This window comes from Leptodactylus fuscus, chromosome 3 (genome assembly GCF_031893055.1).
Source record: "Leptodactylus fuscus isolate aLepFus1 chromosome 3, aLepFus1.hap2, whole genome shotgun sequence".
Taxonomy (NCBI): Eukaryota; Metazoa; Chordata; class Amphibia; order Anura; family Leptodactylidae; genus Leptodactylus; species Leptodactylus fuscus.
Window position 1 is genome coordinate 160,292,917 of NC_134267.1, and position 21,521 is coordinate 160,314,437.

Here is a 21,521-nt window from a genome sequence, read left to right on the forward strand (position 1 = left end):
GCCCCCCCCCCCCTGACACCGAAGATCTCGACAGAGTCCCTCCTACGCGCTCTATTATGACCAATAGTGGACCCTGCACACAGTATTATGCCCCATAGTGGCCCCTGCACACAGTATTATGTCCCATAGTGGCCCCTATAGGACTAAATACTGTCACGTCACCCGCTGACCGCTATAGTAGGACAATTGTGGATAAAAAATCTGGTCATGTGCATTACAATTTAGTAACTCCATGTGCCTCATATTAATAGAAGTTAACCCCATCATGTCCCTCACATTAACCCTTGTGTACCTCACATAAGAGTTACTGATATGTGAGAGACATGGAGGTAATAATAAAGTATCTTCATTATTATTACCCCCATATGTCTCACATATTAGTAACTCTTATGGTGAGGCACACAGGGGTTAATGTGAGGGACATGATAGGGTTAACTGCTATTAATATGAGGCACATGGAGTTACTAAAACAAAAGTAATCACCCCAAATGCCTGATATTAATAAGCATAGTAACCCCAGTATGTACCTGTGTACCTGATATTAATAAGTATAGTAACCCCAGTATGTACCTGTGTATCTTTAGTTTCATTTTCCTGGAGCAGCTTCTTCTTCTTCTCCTCTTGTGTGCAGGACTGCATGAGCTCAGCAGGAATAAGCCCCGCCTCCTGGGCTCTCCTCAGCCCTCTCATTGGTGGGCAGAGGACAGGCAGAGAAAGGGAGGGGGAACGTCCTGAAGCGCTGAGAGGAGCCAGACCTGCAGCTCCTGTGTGTCAGCCGTTGCTGCAGCTTCGGGGCCCCCTGTTGGTGGAAAGTATTCCAGCAACAGGGGGCCCTGATCATTATACTCAGGGGTCCGAAAAGACCTCCGAGAATAATGATAGCAGCGGTAGCAGCTGTCACCGGGCCCCTGATGTCTTGGGCCCTGTGGCAGCTGCCTCTGCTGCTATGGTGGTAGTTACGCCACTGTATATAGTACTGTCCCTTCAGACTCAGAAAATATCCACTGATATCCCTATTTATACCATGAAAACCAAGTTTATAGCCATAAGAACAAACATTTCATAGAAAAGTAAATATTTCAAAGAAAGTACTATATCTGATCTGAAGAAATATAATTAATTCATATGAAGGGATCTTTTCTACGTATAGCCCCATACATACATACATACATACATACATACATTTCTATGAAAAAGAATAACAAAGTATTTTAAATTAAAAAAAAATCAATTTCACACATGCAGGGTGAAAGTCAATTTTGTCACTATTACTATAACCAAAAATAGAGCTTGCCTTATCTTTTAGCTAAATTGGAATTTTTTTGTCCCATACACCCTATTCCTATTATAGAGAAACACTTCAGCATGTGAACATAAGGCTAAGAGATAAGCATGTCAATAATTAATTATTGGGATATTATCAGATTTCTCCGGATAAACAAACTTTAGATCTAGGAAGTGCAAGTAAACACTCCATGATAAGATTTAGAATACCCTCATTTCGGTTGTAGTGAATATAAAGAGTTCAGCTTGCAATGCATTTTTTTTTTTTTTTTTTGCCCCACGAGAATGTGCAAATATGAAGAGACATTAGAAAATGTGGGTTAAAAGAATATTAAAGATTAAAGATAAAATATTTACAAAAACATTCACCAGCAATCTTTTTCTTATATTCCCACTTTCTTTATCTCATATTGCAAAATAACATAAAAATATCACTGTAAGTGGCTAATTGTAAAGGTATATAGACATGTAAATAAGGCCGTGTGATGTTCGTTTTTTTTAACACATGTCACAGAACAGCATTAAATTCAATTCAATTGAATGAAGGCGATTCACATGACCGTTATTTTGACAGTTCATTGTAACAGACCATCAAAATATAGGCCATGTCCTATTTTTGTCAGTTTTCACAGTCCTATCCCTCAAATGTATGGGGGATCCATAAAATGAGTGTCCCTTTGGTATAAGATAGCAATGAATAATAGACATTTTTCATGCCCATTTTGCACCTTGGTCAAGTGAATATAGCCTAAGACAAATGTTGCAGCAGGAACCTCTCTTTTGTACCCTGTTTGCAGTAGTGCAGTTTCGAAACTGAAATGACCAATGAATTAACCTCTAGGTTCTCTCCACAGGTTATACAAGACTGTTCTTCCAAGAACAAAAGTGAAATCCCATACACTGTCAATTAGAGATGAGCAAGTAGTGAAATATTTGAGATTCAATATCATTTCGAGTAGAGCCTCAATATTCGACTACTCAATCGAATATTGAACCCATTACAGTCTATGGGAAAAAAATCCACGAGTAGCAGTAGGAGAGTGTTTAGGAGGAGTGCTGTGCAGTTAAAGCGCATGGACCCCATAGACTATAATGGGTCTGTGTGCTTGCAGTACACTGCCCACACAAATGATTCATGCGGGCAGTGCGTGGCAAGCACACGGACCCCATTATAGTCTATGCTATAGTCTTTAACTGCACAGCGCTTGCAGTTGCGCTGATATTCCGGACTCCTTTCCAGATGGGAGGCAAGCACTAATGTGAACCGGCCCTTACTCATCCTGCATAACCAGCATTGATTGGCCAAATGCTATACACTGCATAGCATTCGGCAAATCAACGATGGTTCTGCAGCAGGCTCATGCTTGCTAGTCGGGAGAGCTGGCAGCTTGCAGTTATGCGGGAGCTGACTTTTTCTCATAGGAATGCATTGACCAGCATTGATTGGCCGAATGCTATACAGTGTACAGCATTCGGCCAATCGACGCTGGTTCTGCCGAAGGCTTGTCTGTGACACGGCAGAGTCTAAGATCGGACCACAATGGAGATTGCTGTGGTCTGATCTTAAACTCCGCCTCCTAAAACTTAAAGAACGGAGCCTAAGAGAACTTAAAGAACTTTAAAGAAGTTAGTTTTTACAGTCTTGATTAAAAAAGGAAAATGGAACTTGATCAAAACCTTTAAATATATTAACCAACTAGTGACTGGCATATAAACTTTCTACTTCATTTCAGCAACAGCAAAATAATATGAGGTCACCCACAGACTCTAACATGGATGCACCTGATCCTAATCTCTGGGATTAGTAAACCATTTTGGAGTGAGGGGATTCCCTTGTGGAGGCATCAAAATGGTCCGATGCCTTTACATGGCAACTGGCGACCTGATGAAGACCCCCATGGCAGTCTAGGTGTAATCCTATTAAGCTGCGCCAAAAGCATGGTCTAATACCATGCCTGTCAGAAAATGACAGGAAGAATAATACATATGTAGTGCAAAGCAGTATAAAAGCAATCAGAAGATTGCAAGTAAAAGTCCCCTGGAGGAGCAAAATGGCAAAAGTAGTAAAACTTTTAGCAAAACCATACAACTTTAGCATCAATTTAATCATATCAGTTTATTTGAGTGGCATGTTGAATGGTGTAAAAATTTATAGCATAAAAATTGCTGCTCTTTTCCAGAAAGAGCGGATAAACAATAATCAATAAGGTATATGACTTATTGATATCTACCCCAAATCACTTCCATTTGCCCCGCAGAAAAACATGCCCTCATACAGTTTGGTCTTCAAGTCCTAGAAGAGGCTGGTCGCTAAAGGGTTTAAGGTTTAAGCAATTATAATACAAACCTCTGCCCAATAATAAGGCAATATAATCTTACATTAGGGCAAACAATTTCAGTATTTGAGGCTTGGAATAAACTTTTGGTTACTTTCATCAGTTATTTCTAGATTTAGTGTTCCTTTAAGGAAACAAATCCTGCAGCATTGAGGTTAGAATGAAAGCAATTAGCAATTGAGGTTCTGACTTTTGACTCGCAAGAAATTCACAAATAAATGTAATAGATAAAAAAGACTATGATAAGCAGAAAGGCATCACTTAGTAAGCAAAAAGACAAACATTTATATTTTGTTAGCATAGTTTATATTCTAATAATATCTTGTAAGCATTTTCTCCTGCATAGTAAGCAATTCAATTGTTTAGTTTCTGAAATAAATTAAGAAAAGATTATTGACTTCAGCTTTTGTTCCAAGGGAATTGTAGTTCAATTTTACTTAATTAGAAACGGACATTTTGAGGTTCTCAGCAATGACGGAGAAAACACTTAAAATACATATATATTTGGGAATTAAATATAGGCTTGGAAGAAAAACCTAATTGCATGACACTGTAATCTACAGGAAAAAAAAATTACAGTTTGGATAATTAGATTGTTAAGGCAAACAGATGCGTATGATCACATGGTACAGTCATGACAAGGTACACGACACAATTCAGACGAAAACTTGGCCGCCATGCAAGCTATCACAGTATTCCTTTAAAATTCATTACAAACTGATTGTTTATTGAGTGTTAGAAGTGAATAACAGGGTGGTTTTGCAGTTTTGCACACGGATGTATGGCTGCAGAATCAGGCTTCAGAGGTTTTTTGGAGCAGATTTTTAATGTAGATTCTCTTTCTAAATCTGCATTAAAAAATGCCTGAAATCGGCCTTTCATTCATTTTAATGGTAGGCAGTGGCAGATGTATTTCTGTTCTTGTGAAAAAGAAGTGCCCTGCCTGATGTTCAGACATATTCTGCCTGAAACTTCCATAGAGATTAATGGAAGGCAGAAAAAAAACCTCTCATGGTACAGCCCTACATTGCATAAAAACAGCTTTTTTCCATGCAGATTTTGCTGTAGTGTTTTGAGCCAAACTCAGAAGTGGATTAAACAGGAGAAGTTTATGAGCTTCCTATATATTTCCCATTAATTTTTTTTTAGCCACTCTTGTTTTTGGCTCAAAAAAACACAGCAAAATCTTCAACAAAAAAAGCAGTTTTTCTATAACGTGGGGCTGTAGCCTCAAGTGGTCTTTGAAAAAACTGGCTCAAAAAATGCTGATGTTTTTAAGAAATATTACCTGTGTGATAGGCAAAAAAAAATCTAAAAAACGCTTTGCAAACCTTTACAAAAATCTGTGTGTTTACTTGATTTTGTGCCTAAATGAACATTAAATACCCTTCCAGAAGGATAGATGATAAACATTTAATCACTTTGGATGCCAAATTCTGGAACCCCCATGATCATTAAAGAGTGGATGCCACTCCTTCTCCTCCTCCTTCTGGCTATTTTTTGGGGTGTACCTGGTTGTTTCTTTCAGCCCTGTGTGTCAAATGCTACAGAGAGGTCTAAGCGGGCATTCACACGGAGGAAAATGGCGCTGAATTTAGTGTGGAATCCGCGTCAGATTCAGCGCTGAAAAAAAAGCCTACCATTGACTTCAATGAGTTCCTTTTTCTGGGTCTATGGAAAACTTCTTTAGTAGAGCAGGGAAGATCCCAATTTGTATAGAACAGTTAACTATGTTCTTGCAATGTGGTTATCTACTGTGTAGAACAACTGTGGTGCTTGAGTTTTTGGGTGAATATGTTGGTGCAACAGGGAGCAATAACATGAAAAGCAGAAGACAGAGATTTATTGTATTGCTACACTAGGTGTTTAAGTTCTGAAGATGAGTCATTCCGCAAGGTGGAGGTGGAGCTTGTTCCAAATTTCTAGGAGAGATAATCCTTTAAAGATTTGGTATTTTGTTGATTCTTTATTTTTTTTGTGTTTGTCAGTTGGATGATTGAATGAGAAATTAATAATGTGATGATATGGCAAATTGACTGGATTTACTGTTACTTTTGTATTTTATAGTCCTCTTTAGATTATCAGGTTAAAAGTTTGTCCCTTTCTGTGAATTTTTGAGTGGACTGCTTGAGAGAAGCCCACTTTATCCATAGTAGTAAGAAGCTCTTACCCAAATTGTAAAATGTGAAGAATATGCAAATCTGTCTCCCAAGATGTAAACAGGGAGACAGTGCCTCTGTTATGCTGCCCTCTATAGCAAGCAACCCTGAACATCATGCCTGACTTCCCAGAAGTCTTCACTGCATAATGCGAGGTTATAACCAAATCAATTTCTCAGCTACGGACGGCACCGTTTCTGTCTCTTTGGACGTCATCAGCGCAGCCTAGAGAGAATTGATTTGGTTTAAGTGAGAGGCTGAGAGACCAGATTATGGGGATAACATCTATCCTTAGGGAGAGACCACCTTCTTAGGTGTGTGGAGACTTATACAGCCACAGTTGCTCCACTGCAAAGGAACATGGGAAGAATATGCAAATCTGTCTCCCAAGATGTAAACACTCTGGGTCACACTCTAAGCCACAAGCCCACACTCTAAGCCACAAGCCCCGCCTACCTAGCACTTTAAACATTAACCTGGGAGGCTGGGCAGCGAGGCAAGAAGAAGGAGGGCACCGGAGCAGACATCTTTAGAGGTAAGTAGCTGCTAGAGATTTAGTTTAGCCTTCCATTCGAATGAATGGAGGCAGCCGGCGCGCAGGGGGTTAAGGCTGCGTGTCGGCTGCTTCCATTCATTCCTATGGAACTGCAGCGGAGCCTTCACACTGAATATACAGCGTATACTCAGTGTGAAGGCTAAGCAAAGCATTGTGGGAAAAATCACCGATCTCGATCCCACATAAAAAGATCGTGTTTGGAATTCCGATGGCGATCGTGAAATTTTCTCGATAGCTGATCGGAATCCGATCTTTTCCGAACACGATCGCGCAACCCTAATTAAGATCTATAAGATGAAAGGCAGACTTGGGAGGGTTCACACCTGTGCTCGTTGTCCAGCTTGTGCAATCCGGCCGGTTTCCGTCTTCTGCCCCGCAAAACTGGACAAGAGAAGGAAACCTGGCGATCAGTTTTCAAACCCATTCACTTGAATGGGTTTGTAAAAGTGACTGCCCGTGTGCGTCTTCTGCCTGTCCGACGTGCAGGGCATGACAGAACACGCACACAGGCGGTCACCTTTGCAAACTCATTTAAGTGAAGCAGTTTGAAAACTGACCACCGGGTTTCCGTCTCTTGTCCAGTTTTGCGAGGTAGAAGACAGAGACTGGAATGATTGCGCAAACTGGACAACGAGCGCAGGTATGAAACCCCTACCCCCTTAGAATCTTAATTAGGAAACCTTCTGAGATCAAACGAAAAGAGAGAACTTCTCGGAGGTCTTCTTGGTGTTCTCCCCCCCCCAGTTTAGTTCCACATCAATGCCACATCATCAGTACATCAGCGCATGTGTAGTAGATTGAAACAGACATTGACATTAATTGAAGGTGGCTCATACGCAAAAGCGACAATAGCAAAAGTAGGGAAAAATTCCTAGGTAAAAAAAAAACCTTGTGTAACACACTCCGGGTTGATTGAGGGAGTGCTGCAGATTTTGAGATATATATGTGTATGTGTGTGTATATATATATATATATATATATATATATATATATATATATATATATATATATATATATATACATATACATATATATACATATACACACACACACACACACACACACACAATAAATGATTGTCACAGGTTCCTTACTTCACCTCCTTTACAATCATATCTGTAAGAGTCACAGAGGATGTCTACAAGACTCTCAAAACTAAGTCAACTAATGTATCCAGTCTATAGAATTCAATGGTCCAGGTAAATGTTGTTAATGCACCCATAAACAAGTAGAGAATAAAATGTAAAAAAAAAAATACAATAATTAAACAAAAACAGACTTAATAAATAATTTACATCTATTTATGGTTTAATTAGTGACAAAAATAGAGTCTACCCATTCCCTACATGGTAACATAGAATACCTTTACATAGCAAATTCTCCTGACATAGTACTTAGAGATGAGCGAACAGTGTTCTATCGAACTCATGTTCGATCGGATATTAGGCTGTTCGGCATGTTCGAATCGAATCGAACTCCGCGTGGTAAAGTGCGCCATTACTCGATTCCCCTCCCACCTTCCCTGGCGCCTTTTTTGCTCCAATAACAGCGCAGGGTAGGTGGGACAGGAACTACGACACCGGTGACGTTGAAAAAAGTAGGCAAAACCCATTGGCTGCCGAAAACATGTGACCTCTAATTTAAAAGAACAGCGACGCCCAGCTTCGCGTCATTCTGAGCTTGCAATTCACCGGGGACGGAGGTTTCCGTCCAGCTAGCTAGGGCTTAGATTCTGGGTAGGCAGGGACAGGCTAGGATAGGAAGGAGAAGACAACCAAGAGCTCTTATAAGAGCTAAATTCCAGGGAGAAGCTTGTCAGTGTAACGTGGCACTGACGGGCTCAATCGCCGCAACCCAGCTTTTCCAGGATCCTGAATGGAATACACTGACAGTGTATTCCCGTATACCCCATATATACACCCCAAATCCCCGTTCCAACGGTGTGCCCCCCCCACCTTCACCTCAGAAATACCCTGCAAGTCCCCTAGCAATAGAATTGGGGCTATATACACCCACTATTTTTGCTACTGGTATATAGTGCCATTGTCTGACTGGGAATTCAAAGAATATATTGGGGTTACGTGCACCCACAATTTTTGCTACTGGTATATAGTGCCATTGTCTGACTGGGAATTCAAAGAATATATTGGGGTTACGTGCACCCACAATTTTTGCTACTGGTATATAGTGCCATTGTCTGACTGGGAATTCAAAGAATATATTGGGGTTATGTGCACCCACAATTTTTGCTACTGGTATATAGTACCAGTTTCTGACTGGGAATTCAAAGAATATATTGGGGTTACGTGCACCCACAATTTTGCTACTGCTATATAGTGCCATTGTCTGACTGGGAATTCAAAGAATATATTGGGGTTACGTGCACCCACAATTTTTGCTACTGGTATATAGTGCCATTGTCTGACTGGGAATTCAAAGAATATATTGGGGTTACGTGCACCCACAATTTTTGCTACTGCTATATAGTGCCATTGTCTGACTGGGAATTCAAAGAATATATTGGGGTTACGTGCACCCACAATTTTTGCTACTGGTATATAGTGCCAGTTTCTGACTGGTAATTCAAAGAATATATTGGGGTTACGTGCACCCACAATTTTTGCTACTGGTATATAGTGCCAGTTTCTGACTGGGAATTCAAAGAATATATTGGGGTTACGTGCACCCACAATTTTTGCTACTGGTATATAGTGCCATTGTCTGACTGGGAATTCAAAGAATATATTGGGGTTACGTGCACCCACAATTTTTGCTACTGGTATATAGTGCCAGTTTCTGACTGGTAATTCAAAGAATATACTGGGGTTACGTGCACCCACAATTTTTGCTACTGGTATATAGTGCCAGTTTCTGACTGGGAATTCAAAGAATATATTGGGGTTACGTGCACCCACAATTTTTGCTACAGCTATATAGTGCCATTGTCTGACTGGGAATTCAAAGAATATATTGGGGTTACGTGCACCCACAATTTTTGCTACTGGTATATAGTGCCATTGTCTCACTGGGAATTCAAAGAATATATTGGGGTTACGTGCACCCACAATTTTTGCTACTTGTATATAGTGCCATTGTCTGACTGGGAATTCAAAGAATATATTGGGGTTACGTGCACCCACAATTTTTGCTACTGGTATATAGTGCCATTGTCTGACTGGGAATTCAAAGAATATATTGGGGTTACGTGCACCCACAATTTTTGCTACTGGTATATAGTGCCATTGTCTCACTGGGAATTCAAAGAATATATTGGGGTTACGTGCACCCACAATTTTTGCTACTTGTATATAGTGCCATTGTCTGACTGGGAATTCAAAGAATATATTGGGGTTACGTGCACCCACAATTTTTGCTACTGGTATATAGTGCCATTGTCTGACTGGGAATTCAAAGAATATATTGGGGTTACGTGCACCCACAATTTTTGCTACTGCTATATAGTGCCATTGTCTGACTGGGAATTCAAAGAATATATTGGGGTTACGTGCACCCACAATTTTTGCTACTGGTATATAGTGCCAGTTTCTGACTGGTAATTCAAAGAATATATTGGGGTTACGTGCACCCACAATTTTTGCTACTGGTATATAGTGCCAGTTTCTGACTGGGAATTCAAAGAATATATTGGGGTTACGTGCACCCACAATTTTTGCTACTGCTATATAGTGCCATTGTCTGACTGGGAATTCAAAGAATATATTGGGGTTACGTGCACCCACAATTTTTGCTACTGGTATATAGTGCCAGTTTCTGACTGGTAATTCAAAGAATATATTGGGGTTACGTGCACCCACAATTTTTGCTACTGCTATATAGTGCCATTGTCTGACTGGGAATTCAAAGAATATATTGGGGTTACGTGCACCCACAATTTTTGCTACTGGTATATAGTGCCATTGTCTGACTGGGAATTCAAAGAATATATTGGGGTTACGTGCACCCACAATTTTTGCTACTGCTATATAGTGTCATTGTCTGACTGGGAATTCAAAGAATATATTGGGGTTACGTGCACCCACAATTTTTGCTACTGGTATATAGTGCCAGTTTCTGAGTGGAAATTCCCCAAATAATTTGGGCATTCATTCACCCTACATCTCAGGCTCTTGCCATATTCACCCAGGTTGTCAGTGCTGCACCAGCTCGTTCCCAGACAGCTCGGCCCGAAAAACACATTACCTATATAGAGGATTTGGACAATGAAGACAACATGTTCTAAATCTAATGTCTGCACCTTCTCCAGAATTAAAATAAAGGCAGCGTTTAACTTTGAAATAGCACTGCTCAAAGGAAGATCTTATCAGCTTGTCTCATGACATGCTACTAAAAAGTGTCATTTGTGTATCTTAATGTAAATATAGTTGTATAAGCTTTTTGGGTTTTAGGCACTGCCAAGTTATTTATTACCACCCGCTCCCTTATAATGATGATAACGCCAAAGTCACTGTGGGTGTTCAGAGCTCACAGCTTCGGTTGACATTTGTCTTGCTCTCTGTCGGTATCAGCTGTCTTTTTGGATACCGTAAAGTTATGTTGACTTTATTAACAGCTATAGAAGCTTTAGCCAGGTTGTGACGGTGTGTAACCCTAACAACACTAAGTGGGATACACATTAATAGTCAGTCTATGTACGCTAAACGTATCACTGAAGTAATTTTTTTTCCCTCTCCCCTAATATAAGAAAGGAACAGAGATTAGACCTAGACCGGGGTTCGAGGCTTGTAAAAATCCAGTATTATTTGTTCTTCATTATGTGAAATATGTGTTGAAAAGCAACCGAAGATGAAGTCAGCCATGTGTGCCAGTGTGTTACTTGGCATGCCTTTGCTGGCCCCAACTGTAAGGGTCACTCTCCATTTCCTCCATTTTCCACTCCCCTTCACACCATTTGTGGTGAAGCAATGGGATGCACTGAAGTGCACCCTCTAGCCTCGTGTGGGACAGGGACATCAGATGCCACTCCAACCCCCTCGTCTTCCTCCGCCAGCCAACGGTGCGAAGATGAGAGGAGTGTGCTCTGAATGTTTTCTGCCTAGCAGAGGCTAGTTCTCACTTACGAAAATGGCCCCACTTTGACCTGTATATCAGGCACAATGGTGTAGGTTTCAAAGAAACATGGCACCAACAAGTTGAAAAACGTGGGCCATGCGTGGACCGTGTTTGAGTCTGGCAAGCTCCAGATCTGCTACCAGGTTCCAGCCACTATCACAGGCGCAAAAATGCCAGGCCCCAGGTGTAGCAGGGAAAAAAAAATGCCATCTCAGCCAGGATGGCATCCCTGACCTCGGAGGCACTGTGCTGTCTGTCCCCCAAGCTGATCAGTTTCAGCACGGCCTGCTGACATCTCCCCACGCCAGTGTTACAGTGTTTGCCGCTAGTAGCTGGGGTGGAGGTTGCAGCATCGTAGGGTTTCAGTCTACTCCTGCCATGAATTTTGGCCTGGGAGAGGAGATAGGCCACCCCAGTTTGCACCCGGGGACCAGACTCCACCACATTCACCCTGCCTGTCATTAAAGATAAGCACTGCAGCATCCCTGACCACAGGCGCTTGTCCATGTGTCGGTGGTCAAGTGGACCTTGCAGCAAAGCGCAGAGCTCTGGGCCTGACTGATGTTATGGGACACATGCAGGCGCAAGACAGGGACAGCACACCAAGAGAAGTAGTAACGGCTAGGCCCAGCATAGGGAGGTGCCCCAGCTGCCATCTGCTGACGGAAGGCCTGGGTATCCAGAAGCATAAACAAACACCAACATCTCCAGGGCCAGCAGTTTATCGATGAGGCTGTTAAAGGCTTGGGCATGGGGGTAGGTTGTGTTGTACTTCTGCCTGCAATGAAAAGCTTGGGAAATGTGGAGTGGCTGGGAAGAGGCGCATGATGGTGCAGGCCAAAAGGGCGCATGAGGGTGAACTCCCCAATGTGTCAGAGATAGGTGTGTAGGTGTCCTTGCATCATATACTTGCACCATATTTGGCTTTGGAAGCTAATTTTGTGCCAAAAAGTGGTTAAGACAGCGATCCCTCAGCTACTCCCGTTACACTGTCTATTGACAACTCCAGCACTGAAGTTACCATCTGTGGAAGTGGACCACCACTTCTAAGATCCCAAAGGAAGCAGGCAAGAGATGTGCAGTGCAGAAAAAAAGATGAGAAAATAAGTGTAGGCAGTAGAGCACAGAGGGATTGGAGAGGACAGAGCTGGTGTCGGCCAGGTATTCCCACAACATGCGCCTATACTTGTCCCTCCTGGTGACACTAGGCCCCTGAGTGGCAGTAATTTGTCCAGGGGGGCCATTAACGTGTTCCAGACCTAGGAATAAGTCTTCCAACAGGGTAGAGTTTTGCATGCCTTTGCTTCTACCCACTGTTTTTGCTGCTTAGCTTCCCTCCACATCTACACTACTTTCGCCCCTAAACATCACCCCAGTTTATGCATCTGCTTCTACCCTGTTTTTTTGTTGAATTAGCTTCCCTCCACATCTACACTGCTTTTGCCCCTAAACATCACCCCAGTTTATGCATCTGCTTCTACCCTGTTTTTTTGTTGAATTAGCTTCCCTCCACATCTACACTGCTTTCACCCCTAAACATCACCCCAGTTTATGCCTTTGCTTCTACCCTGTTTTTTTGTTGAATTAGCTTCCCTCCACATCTACACTGCTTTAGCCCCTAAACATCACCCCAGTTTATGCCTTTGCTTCTACCCAGGTTTTTTGTTGATTTAGCTTCCCTCTACATCTACACTGCTTTAGCCCCTAGACATCACCCCTATCCATGTGGGGTCGGTGGCCTCGTCATCCACCAACTCCTCTTCCAATTGCGCACTGCCCCCTTACTGCAAACCGCACATGACCACAGCTTGCCCTGATGGCAACTGTGTCTCATGATCCCCACTTAGGTCCAGACAAGTCGGTGGCGGGTCCAAAACCCCAAAATTGGAAGGAAATGGCGGATGCTGCAGTATTTCTAACACCTGTTCCTGGTGCTCGGGCCTGGTCTGTGTTGTAACCTGCACCCTGCTTAACGCAGCTGCCATATCCGGAGTTGTGATGAGCGCATGCTGATGTTTCGTGTCCAGTGCAATGGATGGGATGGGATTTCACATTAGTCTGCCACCCATGGCCACTCATGGTTGAGCAACTGAGGGAGTTGACTTTGACGAACCCGAGGGTTTTGGAGTTGGAACTACATCAAAGGTCTGTGCTGCTCACACACTCTGCTCAACACATGATATGTTTAGTGCCAGCAGTGTGGAAACGTCGCACAACAGCCGTTGTTCCAGCAGGTACAGGCGTTGTAGGAGTGCATAGAGGCTAGCAGCGGCAACTATAGACTTTAAAAACTATCCGCACAAGCGCCACACTTTCACCAGTAGCTCAGGAACATTGGGGTACCTTTTTAAAATGATTAGCAGCAATGAGTTAAAAACGTGGACCAGGCATGGAATATGTTGCAGGCTGCCAAGCTACAGAGCCGATCCCAGGTTACGGCCATTATCACACATGACAACATGCCTGGGCCCAGGTGCAGTGGCAAAAACCACATTGCCGTCTCATCGAGGATGGCATGACTCACCTTGTAGGCAGTGTGCTGTCTGGCCCCCAAGCTGATGAGCTTCAGCACGGCCCGCTGACGTCTCCCCACACCAGTGTTGCAGCGTTTCCAGCTCGTAGCTGGGGTCAATTTAACAGCGGAGGAGGGTGGTGTTTCAGCCCTCCTCCCAGGAATGTTGTGTGGGGAGACAAGTCAGGCCACCACATTTTGCGACCCGGTCCACGCCTCAACTACATTCAACCACTGTGCCAAAATTGAAAGGTAGCATCCCTGTCCGCATGCACTTGTCCATTCGTAACTGGTCACGTGGAACTTTAGGGCTAAGCGATGAATTTAGGGACCGCCTCATGTTTGGGGGAAAGTGCTGGTGTGGACGGCACAGTGCGGTGGCGCAGTAGACACTCTGCCCAAAAAGGGCAGAGTGTCCCCCAGCCGGGATTCCAACATCTCCTGGGCCAGATTTCTTGAGATGAGGCCGTTGAAGCCTTGGGCATGTGGGTGGGTTGCGCTGTACTTTAGCATGAAATGAAAGGCTTGGGAGATGGGGAGTTGCTGGGAAGAGGCGCATGATGGCGCGGGCAAAAGGAGAAATGGCAGGAAAAGGTGAGGATGAGGGTGAACTCCCCAAAGTGTCAGAGGCAGATGTGGAGGTGTCCTGGCTGCTGGTCTGGACTGCAGCGCCAGCCCTGTCAACAGTGGGAGAGGCAGTGGCCGCCAGGCCAAACGACGATTATCCTGCGCTTGCTCTCACCCACTGAGCCCAGGGCTTGCCTTTCAAATGATGGCACCCGCAAGAGGTGGTGAGATTCCTCTCTGCAGATCTCCAACCCATCTTGGACTTGCAAATTGCACTAAATTTGTCATGTAACTGACATGTATATGATGAGTCTATCCATTGTCTGTTCATTTTGGTGAAAGTCAGCCTGTCAGCTGACAGACAGCTGTGCTTGTCAGTGATGATGCCACCAGCTGCTTGTACCCCCAGTTTTTGCTGCTTAGCTTGCCTCCACATCCACACTGCTTTTGCCCCTACACATCACCCCTATCCATGCCTGTACCTCTAGCCATAAGTCTGCCACCCATGGAAACTCATGGTGCAGAAAGTGAGGGAGCTGACTCTGAGGAACCCTTGGGTTTTGTAGCTGGTACTCCATCAAAGGTCTCTGCTGCTCACACACCCTGCTCAACATACGGTATCTAGGGTTAGAGCGTGTGGTGACCTCGCACAACAGTAGGTGCTTCAGGCAGATGTAGGCCTTGCTGGAGTGTATTGCGGCTAGCTCCATGTACTGTAGACTTGGGAAAGTGGGTGTCCAAGTGCCGCACTTTCACCCTTAGCTCAGCTAATTTGGGGTATGTTTTTAAAAATCGTTGCACCACTACATTGAACACGTGGGCCAGGCATGGAACGTGTTGGAGGCTGGCAAGCTCCAGAGCCCTCCAACAAGACAAAAAAGCCTGGCCCCAGGGGCAACGGGGATAAACAAATTGCCATCTCATCCAGGATGGCATCCCTGACCTCAGTGGCAGTGTGCTGTCCGTCCCCCAAGCTGATGAGCTTCAGCCCAGCCTGCTGACGTCTCCCCACACCAGTGTTGCAGCGTTTCCAGCTCGTAGCTGGGGTCAATCTAATAGCGGAGGAGGAGGGTGGTGTTTCAGCCCTCCTCCCAGGAATGTTGTGTGGGGAGACAAGTCAGTCCACCACATTTTGCGACCCGGTCCATGCCTCAAGTACATTCAACCACTGTGCCAAGATTGAAAGGTAGCGTCCCTGTCCGCATGCACTTGTCCATTCGTAGCTGGTCACGTGGATCTTTTGGGCAAAGCGCTGAACTTAGGGACCGCCTCATGTTTGGGGAAAAGTGCTGGTGTGGACAGCACAGTGAGGTGGCGCAGTAGCCAGCAGGCCCAAAAAGGGCAGAGTGTCCACAAGCCGGGACCCCAACATCTCCTGGGCCAGAATTTTTGAGATGAGGCCGTTGAAGCCTTGGGCATGTGGGTGGGTTGTGCTGTACTTTAGCCTGGAATGAAAGGCCTGGGAGATGGGGAGTCGCATTGCAAAGTGTGTAAACCACACTCAGTTTGTCCTCGACCTATACATTTAGAAATTATCTCCCCCAGCGAGGAACGTGGCCTCGATGGGGGAATTTTTCTAAGGAAGCTAGAAAAGAGGGCATCTTGGGCCTTGCTGGCTCAGGTCTAGCTTCTGTCATGCAGCTGTCTTCTGCCTCTGGACATCCCTTTGCCTCTAGCCACCTTTTTCCCTGCTTAGCTTGCCTCCACATCCACACTGCTTATGCCCCTAGACATCACCCCAGTCCATCCCTTAGCTTGTACCCCCAGTTTTTGCTGCTTAGCTTGCCTCCACATCCACACTGCTTTTGCCCCTAGACATCACCCCAGTCCATGCCTTAGCTTGTACCCCCAGTTTTTGCTGCTTAGCTTGCCTCCACATCCACACTGCTTTTGCCCCTAGATATCACCCCAGTCCATGCCTCTGCTTGTACCCCCAGTTTTTTCTGCTTAGCTTGCCTCCACATCCACACTGCTTTTGCCCCTAGACATCATCCCTATCCATGCCTCTGCCCCTAGCCATAACTCTGCCACCCCTGGAAACTCATGGTGCAGAAACTTTGGGAGCTGACTTTGAGGAACCCTTGGGTTTTGTAGATGGAGCTCCATCAAAGGTCTGTGCAGCTCACACACCCTGCTCAAGATATGGTATTGTAGGGTTTCAGCGTGTGTGAATGACGGACAACAGCCTGTGTTTGGACAGATGTAGGCCTTGCTAGAGTGTTTTTAGGCTAGCAGCGACTCCTGTACACTTGCAAAAGTGGGCGCACAAGCGCCGCATTTTCAACAGTAGCTTCGGTACATTTGGGTATGTTTTCAAAAAACGTTGCACCACTAAGTTAGACGTGGGCCAAACATGGAACGTGTTGGAGGCTGGCAAGCTCCAGAGCCGCTACCAGGTTCCAGCCATTATCACAGGCGTAAAAATGCCAGGCCCCAGGTGTAGCAGGGAAAAAAAAAATGCCATCTCAGCCAGGATGGCATCCCTGACCTCGGAGGCACTGTGCTGTCTGTTCCCCAAGCTGATGAGCTTCAGCACCGCCTGCTGACGTCTCCCCACACCAGTGTTTTAGCGTTTGCTGCTAGTAGCTGGGGTGGAGGTTGCAGCGTCGTAGGGTTTCAGTCTACTCCTGCCATGAATTTTGGCCTGGGAGAGGAGATAGGGTACCTCAGTTTGCACCCCGGGACCAGACTCCACCACATTCACCCTGCCTGTCCTTAAAGATAAGCAGCATCCCTGACCACAGGCGCTTGTCCAAGTGTCGGTGGTCAAGTGGACCTTGCAGCAAAGCGCGGAACTAAGGGCCCACCTGATGTTGAGTGACACGTGCTGGTGCAAGGCGGGGACGCCACACCGGGAGAAGTTGTGACGGCTAGGGACGGCATAGTGAGGTGCCACAGTTGCCATCAGGTCCGGGAAGGCGGGAGTTTCAACAAGCCGGAACGCCAACCTCTCCTGGGCCAGCAGTTTAGCGATGTTGGCGTTCTAGGCTTGCGTGGGTGGGTGGTTAGCGGTGTATTTCTGCCGGCGCTCCAATGTCTGAGAGATGGTGGGTTGTTGTAAAGAAGCGCCTGATGGTGCCTTTGATGGTGCAGGAGAAGGAGATAAGACAGAAACAGGGGAGGATGAGGGAGAAGTCAACAAAGTGGCGGAGGCAGATGAAGTGATGTCCTGGCTCGTCCTCTGGAGTGCATCACCAGCACTGTGAGCAGAGGCAGTGGCATGAACGGCGGGCGACATTTGTCCTGCCGTTGCTGCCTGCCACTGATTCCATTGCTTGGATTCCAAATGACGGTGCATTGAAGTGGTGGACAGGTTGCTCTTCTCAGGGCCCCTACTTGATTTCGAGAGGCAAATTGTGTAGACGACACTATATCTGTCCTCGGCGCATTCCTTGAAAAAACTCTACACCTTCAAGAAACGTGCCCTCGATGGGGGAGTTTTTCTGGGCTGGGTACAAAAGGGAACATCTTCGGACATTCCGGGTCTGGCCTGGCTTCGGCAAAGCAGCTGACCTCTGCCTCTGGACATGTCTCTGTCTCTAGCTACCCTTTTTGGTGCTGCACCTGCCTCAACATCCACACTACTTTCCCAGCTTGACATCCGCCTTGTCCAGGTGGGGTCGGTGTCCTCGTCGTCCACCACCTCCTCTTCCAACTCCTGTCTCGCCTCCTCCTCCTGCACAATGCGCATGTCAACTGGCTGCCCTGACAGCAACTGCGTCACATCGTCGTCGATGAGGGTGGGTTGCTGGTCATCCGCCACCAAATCGACCGGAGATGGAATGGAGGAGACTCTAGTGTTTGAGCATCTGGACAAAGATACTCATCTGTTAGGTCCGTGGAATCGCGATATGGAGGGGCAGGTTGCGGTACAGTCAAAGGAAGGGAGAACAGCTCTGGGGAGCAGGGAAAGTTGGGGTTATTGTTCTGGGAAGATTGGGAATTTTGGGTGGAAGGAGGACAAGACTGTTGGGTAAGAGGAGGTAGAGGCTGACTGGCTGGTGGACAATGTGCTTTAAGCATTATCCGACAGCCATTACAAGACCTGTTCCTGGTTCTCGGGCCTACTAATCTTTGTACCATTCAGCCTAGTTAATGTGGAACTTTTGTGCAAAGCGCAGAACTTAGGGCCTGCCTGATGTTAAGGGACACACGCTGGTACAAGGCTCAACTCACCCTAAGTGCCAAAAACACTGCTGGTGCAAGGCTCTACTCATGCCAAGGGCCTCAATCTCTGCTGGTAGCTCAGCTTAAGGTCCTGTAACTTTGGAAGGGCTCATGTTAAGGGCTAGAAAAGTGAATTTTGGAAGGTCTTACCACATCACACACACACACACACACACACACACACTCAAAATGACAGTTAAGGGTGAGGGCTTTTGGATTTCCCATTGTCTATTCCATCCGTGGTTGTCACGGGGAAACTTGATTTAAAGGGGTGGTTGTTACTGTTTGTTGAGCTTAAATTGGGGTTTGTGTCCATCCATTTGGGGAGTAAAGAAGGTTTCCAGGTATTTTCCCACTTTGATAGAGGTTTTTTGGAATGTGTAAAGTGTGTAGTTGTTAGGCTGTGATGTTGGGGTAATAGAGGGTCTTTGGTGTGTTAGATGCCCCCAGACATGCTTCCCCTGCTGTCCCAGTGTCATTCCAGAGGTGTTGGCATCATTTCCTGGGGTGTCATAGTGGACTTGGTGACCCTCCAGACACGGATTTGGGTTTCCCCCTTAACGAGTATCTGTTCCCCATAGACTATAATGGGGTTCGAAACCCGTTCGAACACATGAACATTGAGCGGCTGTTCGAATCGAATTTCGAACCTCGAACATTTTAGTGTTCGCTCATCTCTAATAGTACTAGCTATTAGATAAATTCCTTAAAAATTGTATGAGGAATTGAACTTCCAATAATTATTACAGCAGTTCTTATATGGCCTGCATGAATTCTTCTATCCATTGTCATCCTAGATCCTGGCTTCAGCACAGTGAATCCTTTGTACCATTGTACAATAGTTTTGAATGTAATATACAGCTAATAATATAGGGTTATTTAGGTCCGGTCAATGGCTCTATATGAGACACACAGACATGTAGGATGTAATAAAAAGAGTTCAGAGCAGATCATTTTTTTTCCAGATAAACATAGATGTTATCTGACGGATGAACTCAGGGGAATGTAGTTTATATCATATAACCATCATATGAAAGTGATTGTTATAACTGGAACATTGTTATCTCAGCACTCTGTGGAATCTCAAAACTCCATTGGAACTAAAGAAACAAAGCTACTTCTCAATTTTCTAAAGGTCAAAATGAGGTTATTACTGCAGTGGTCAGCAAGAGCTGGTACTGTAAATCTCCTCAAAATAGCTTGCCTTTTAAATACCATATATAGAAAAGCTTGTACTTAAAAGTGGAGATAAGCGTACCATCACCTTCAATACTTTCCAGCACAGAAAAACATAAGCAATATAGTATCAGTGAAACAGAATAATTCCAGTTATCCATGTAATGTAATATCAAAATACATTCCATATTGTATATGAGATGCCATTTACACCGGCATCAAAAGACTGTACAATAAATTAGAAAAAAATAAAAATTTATGTCAAAATAGGACAAAATATTTTGAAAGTTAACTTTGTTTTTTAGGTTTCTTTTATCAACCAACAAGGATTAAAAACTACAGAATGCAAAGAGTGCCAAGCAGAAGGTAAAGTCTCCGCCATTCACCCTGGGGGTAAGCAAGTTTTGTTACTGAAAGAGGCTATGTTCATTCTGGCACATATGCCAAACATATTAAAGAGCACCTTTCACCTCAGGGGCACATGTGGTGTAATACAACGCTAGAAAGCCAGCAGAATTCATCATACTATCGGCTTTCTCGTTCTGTGCCCCCGGTGAAGAGCTGTCGGTGCCGGTACCGTAGCTCTTCACTGTCAGAAGGGCGTTTCTTACAGTCAGTCAGGAACGCCCTTCCTCACAGTAGTATCTATAAGGGGCTAGCCATGATGAATACGATTACGGAATTCAGCGCACTGTCGGCTTTCTAGCGGTGTATTACACCACATGTGCCCTAGGAGGTGAAAGGTCCTCTTTAATCGAGTCCTATTGATCCAAAATGCCAAAATAAGGTTCCTTTGGTAAACTTATGCTCAAGATGCCATTTATTTAGTATATTCACATTTATTATAACCTAAGACAAAAATAAAATCCAGAACCTTTAATGAATATTACATTTTCAGCAAACAGAAAAGCCATTAATTGCATAATGAAAAGATACATCGGTTTGATATACATAGTAGTTAAATAGTTCTCTGGGTTAATTTTCTCTCTTTATATCTTACATACAAACAGTATGTAGGATTAAGTACTTTCAGGTTCTGTTTATGTTGGGTTTACGACTGATATGATGGATCTGTTGTGTAATGGATCATAACATATCCTGACAGATCCCATCAACTTATAATGAGCCCATCAGGTTTCTATTTTTCTAGGAGTAACGCTATTATAGTCGTCAGAAAGCTACAGAAATCTGATGGTGTGAACATAAAATTATTCTTTAATATAAAGGCATGCACTGGTTCTTTTTTATTTTTTTTACTAACCTTGTATGATAATGGTAAAAATCCTAGCTTTAATAAAGCAATAGATTTTTTTGAGATATTCTTCATCTGTGTAACACGCTGTAGATCTTCCACTGTTCCATATTGCACATCTATAACGTCCCCCTAAAAGAGGTAAAAGAAAAATAGTATAAGAGAGTAATAGTGTCATGTGAAAGATTTTTTTTTGTGCCAGTAAATACAAACTCCAAACTCTATGTTATGATCATGTGACATGGAGTTGGTATCACTGCAACAAATACCAGGACCAGGCAAGTTAAGTTTCTGGCTAACCCCTTTAGGCTAAGGCCCCATGGGGCAGCAACGAATCACGATTCTTCCCGCAGCACTTTAAACAGAAAGTTCACAGAGTTTTCCTTAAGGGACTTTCTGTTACAATTATACCTATGGAGAAACCTCTGGCGTTTCCATAGGT

General features: G+C 44.3%; 1 protein-coding gene across 1 annotated transcript in view; it reads right to left on the reverse strand.

Annotated features, from left to right (window-relative positions):
- NAALADL2 (N-acetylated alpha-linked acidic dipeptidase like 2) overlaps positions 1 to 21,521 on the reverse strand; it is a 378,602-nt gene that overhangs the window by 271,516 nt on the left and 85,565 nt on the right. The window contains exon 4 of the mRNA XM_075269559.1: positions 21,089 to 21,211. Within this exon, the coding sequence (XP_075125660.1) occupies positions 21,089 to 21,211 (123 nt within the window). The remainder of the gene's footprint in view (positions 1 to 21,088; positions 21,212 to 21,521) is intronic.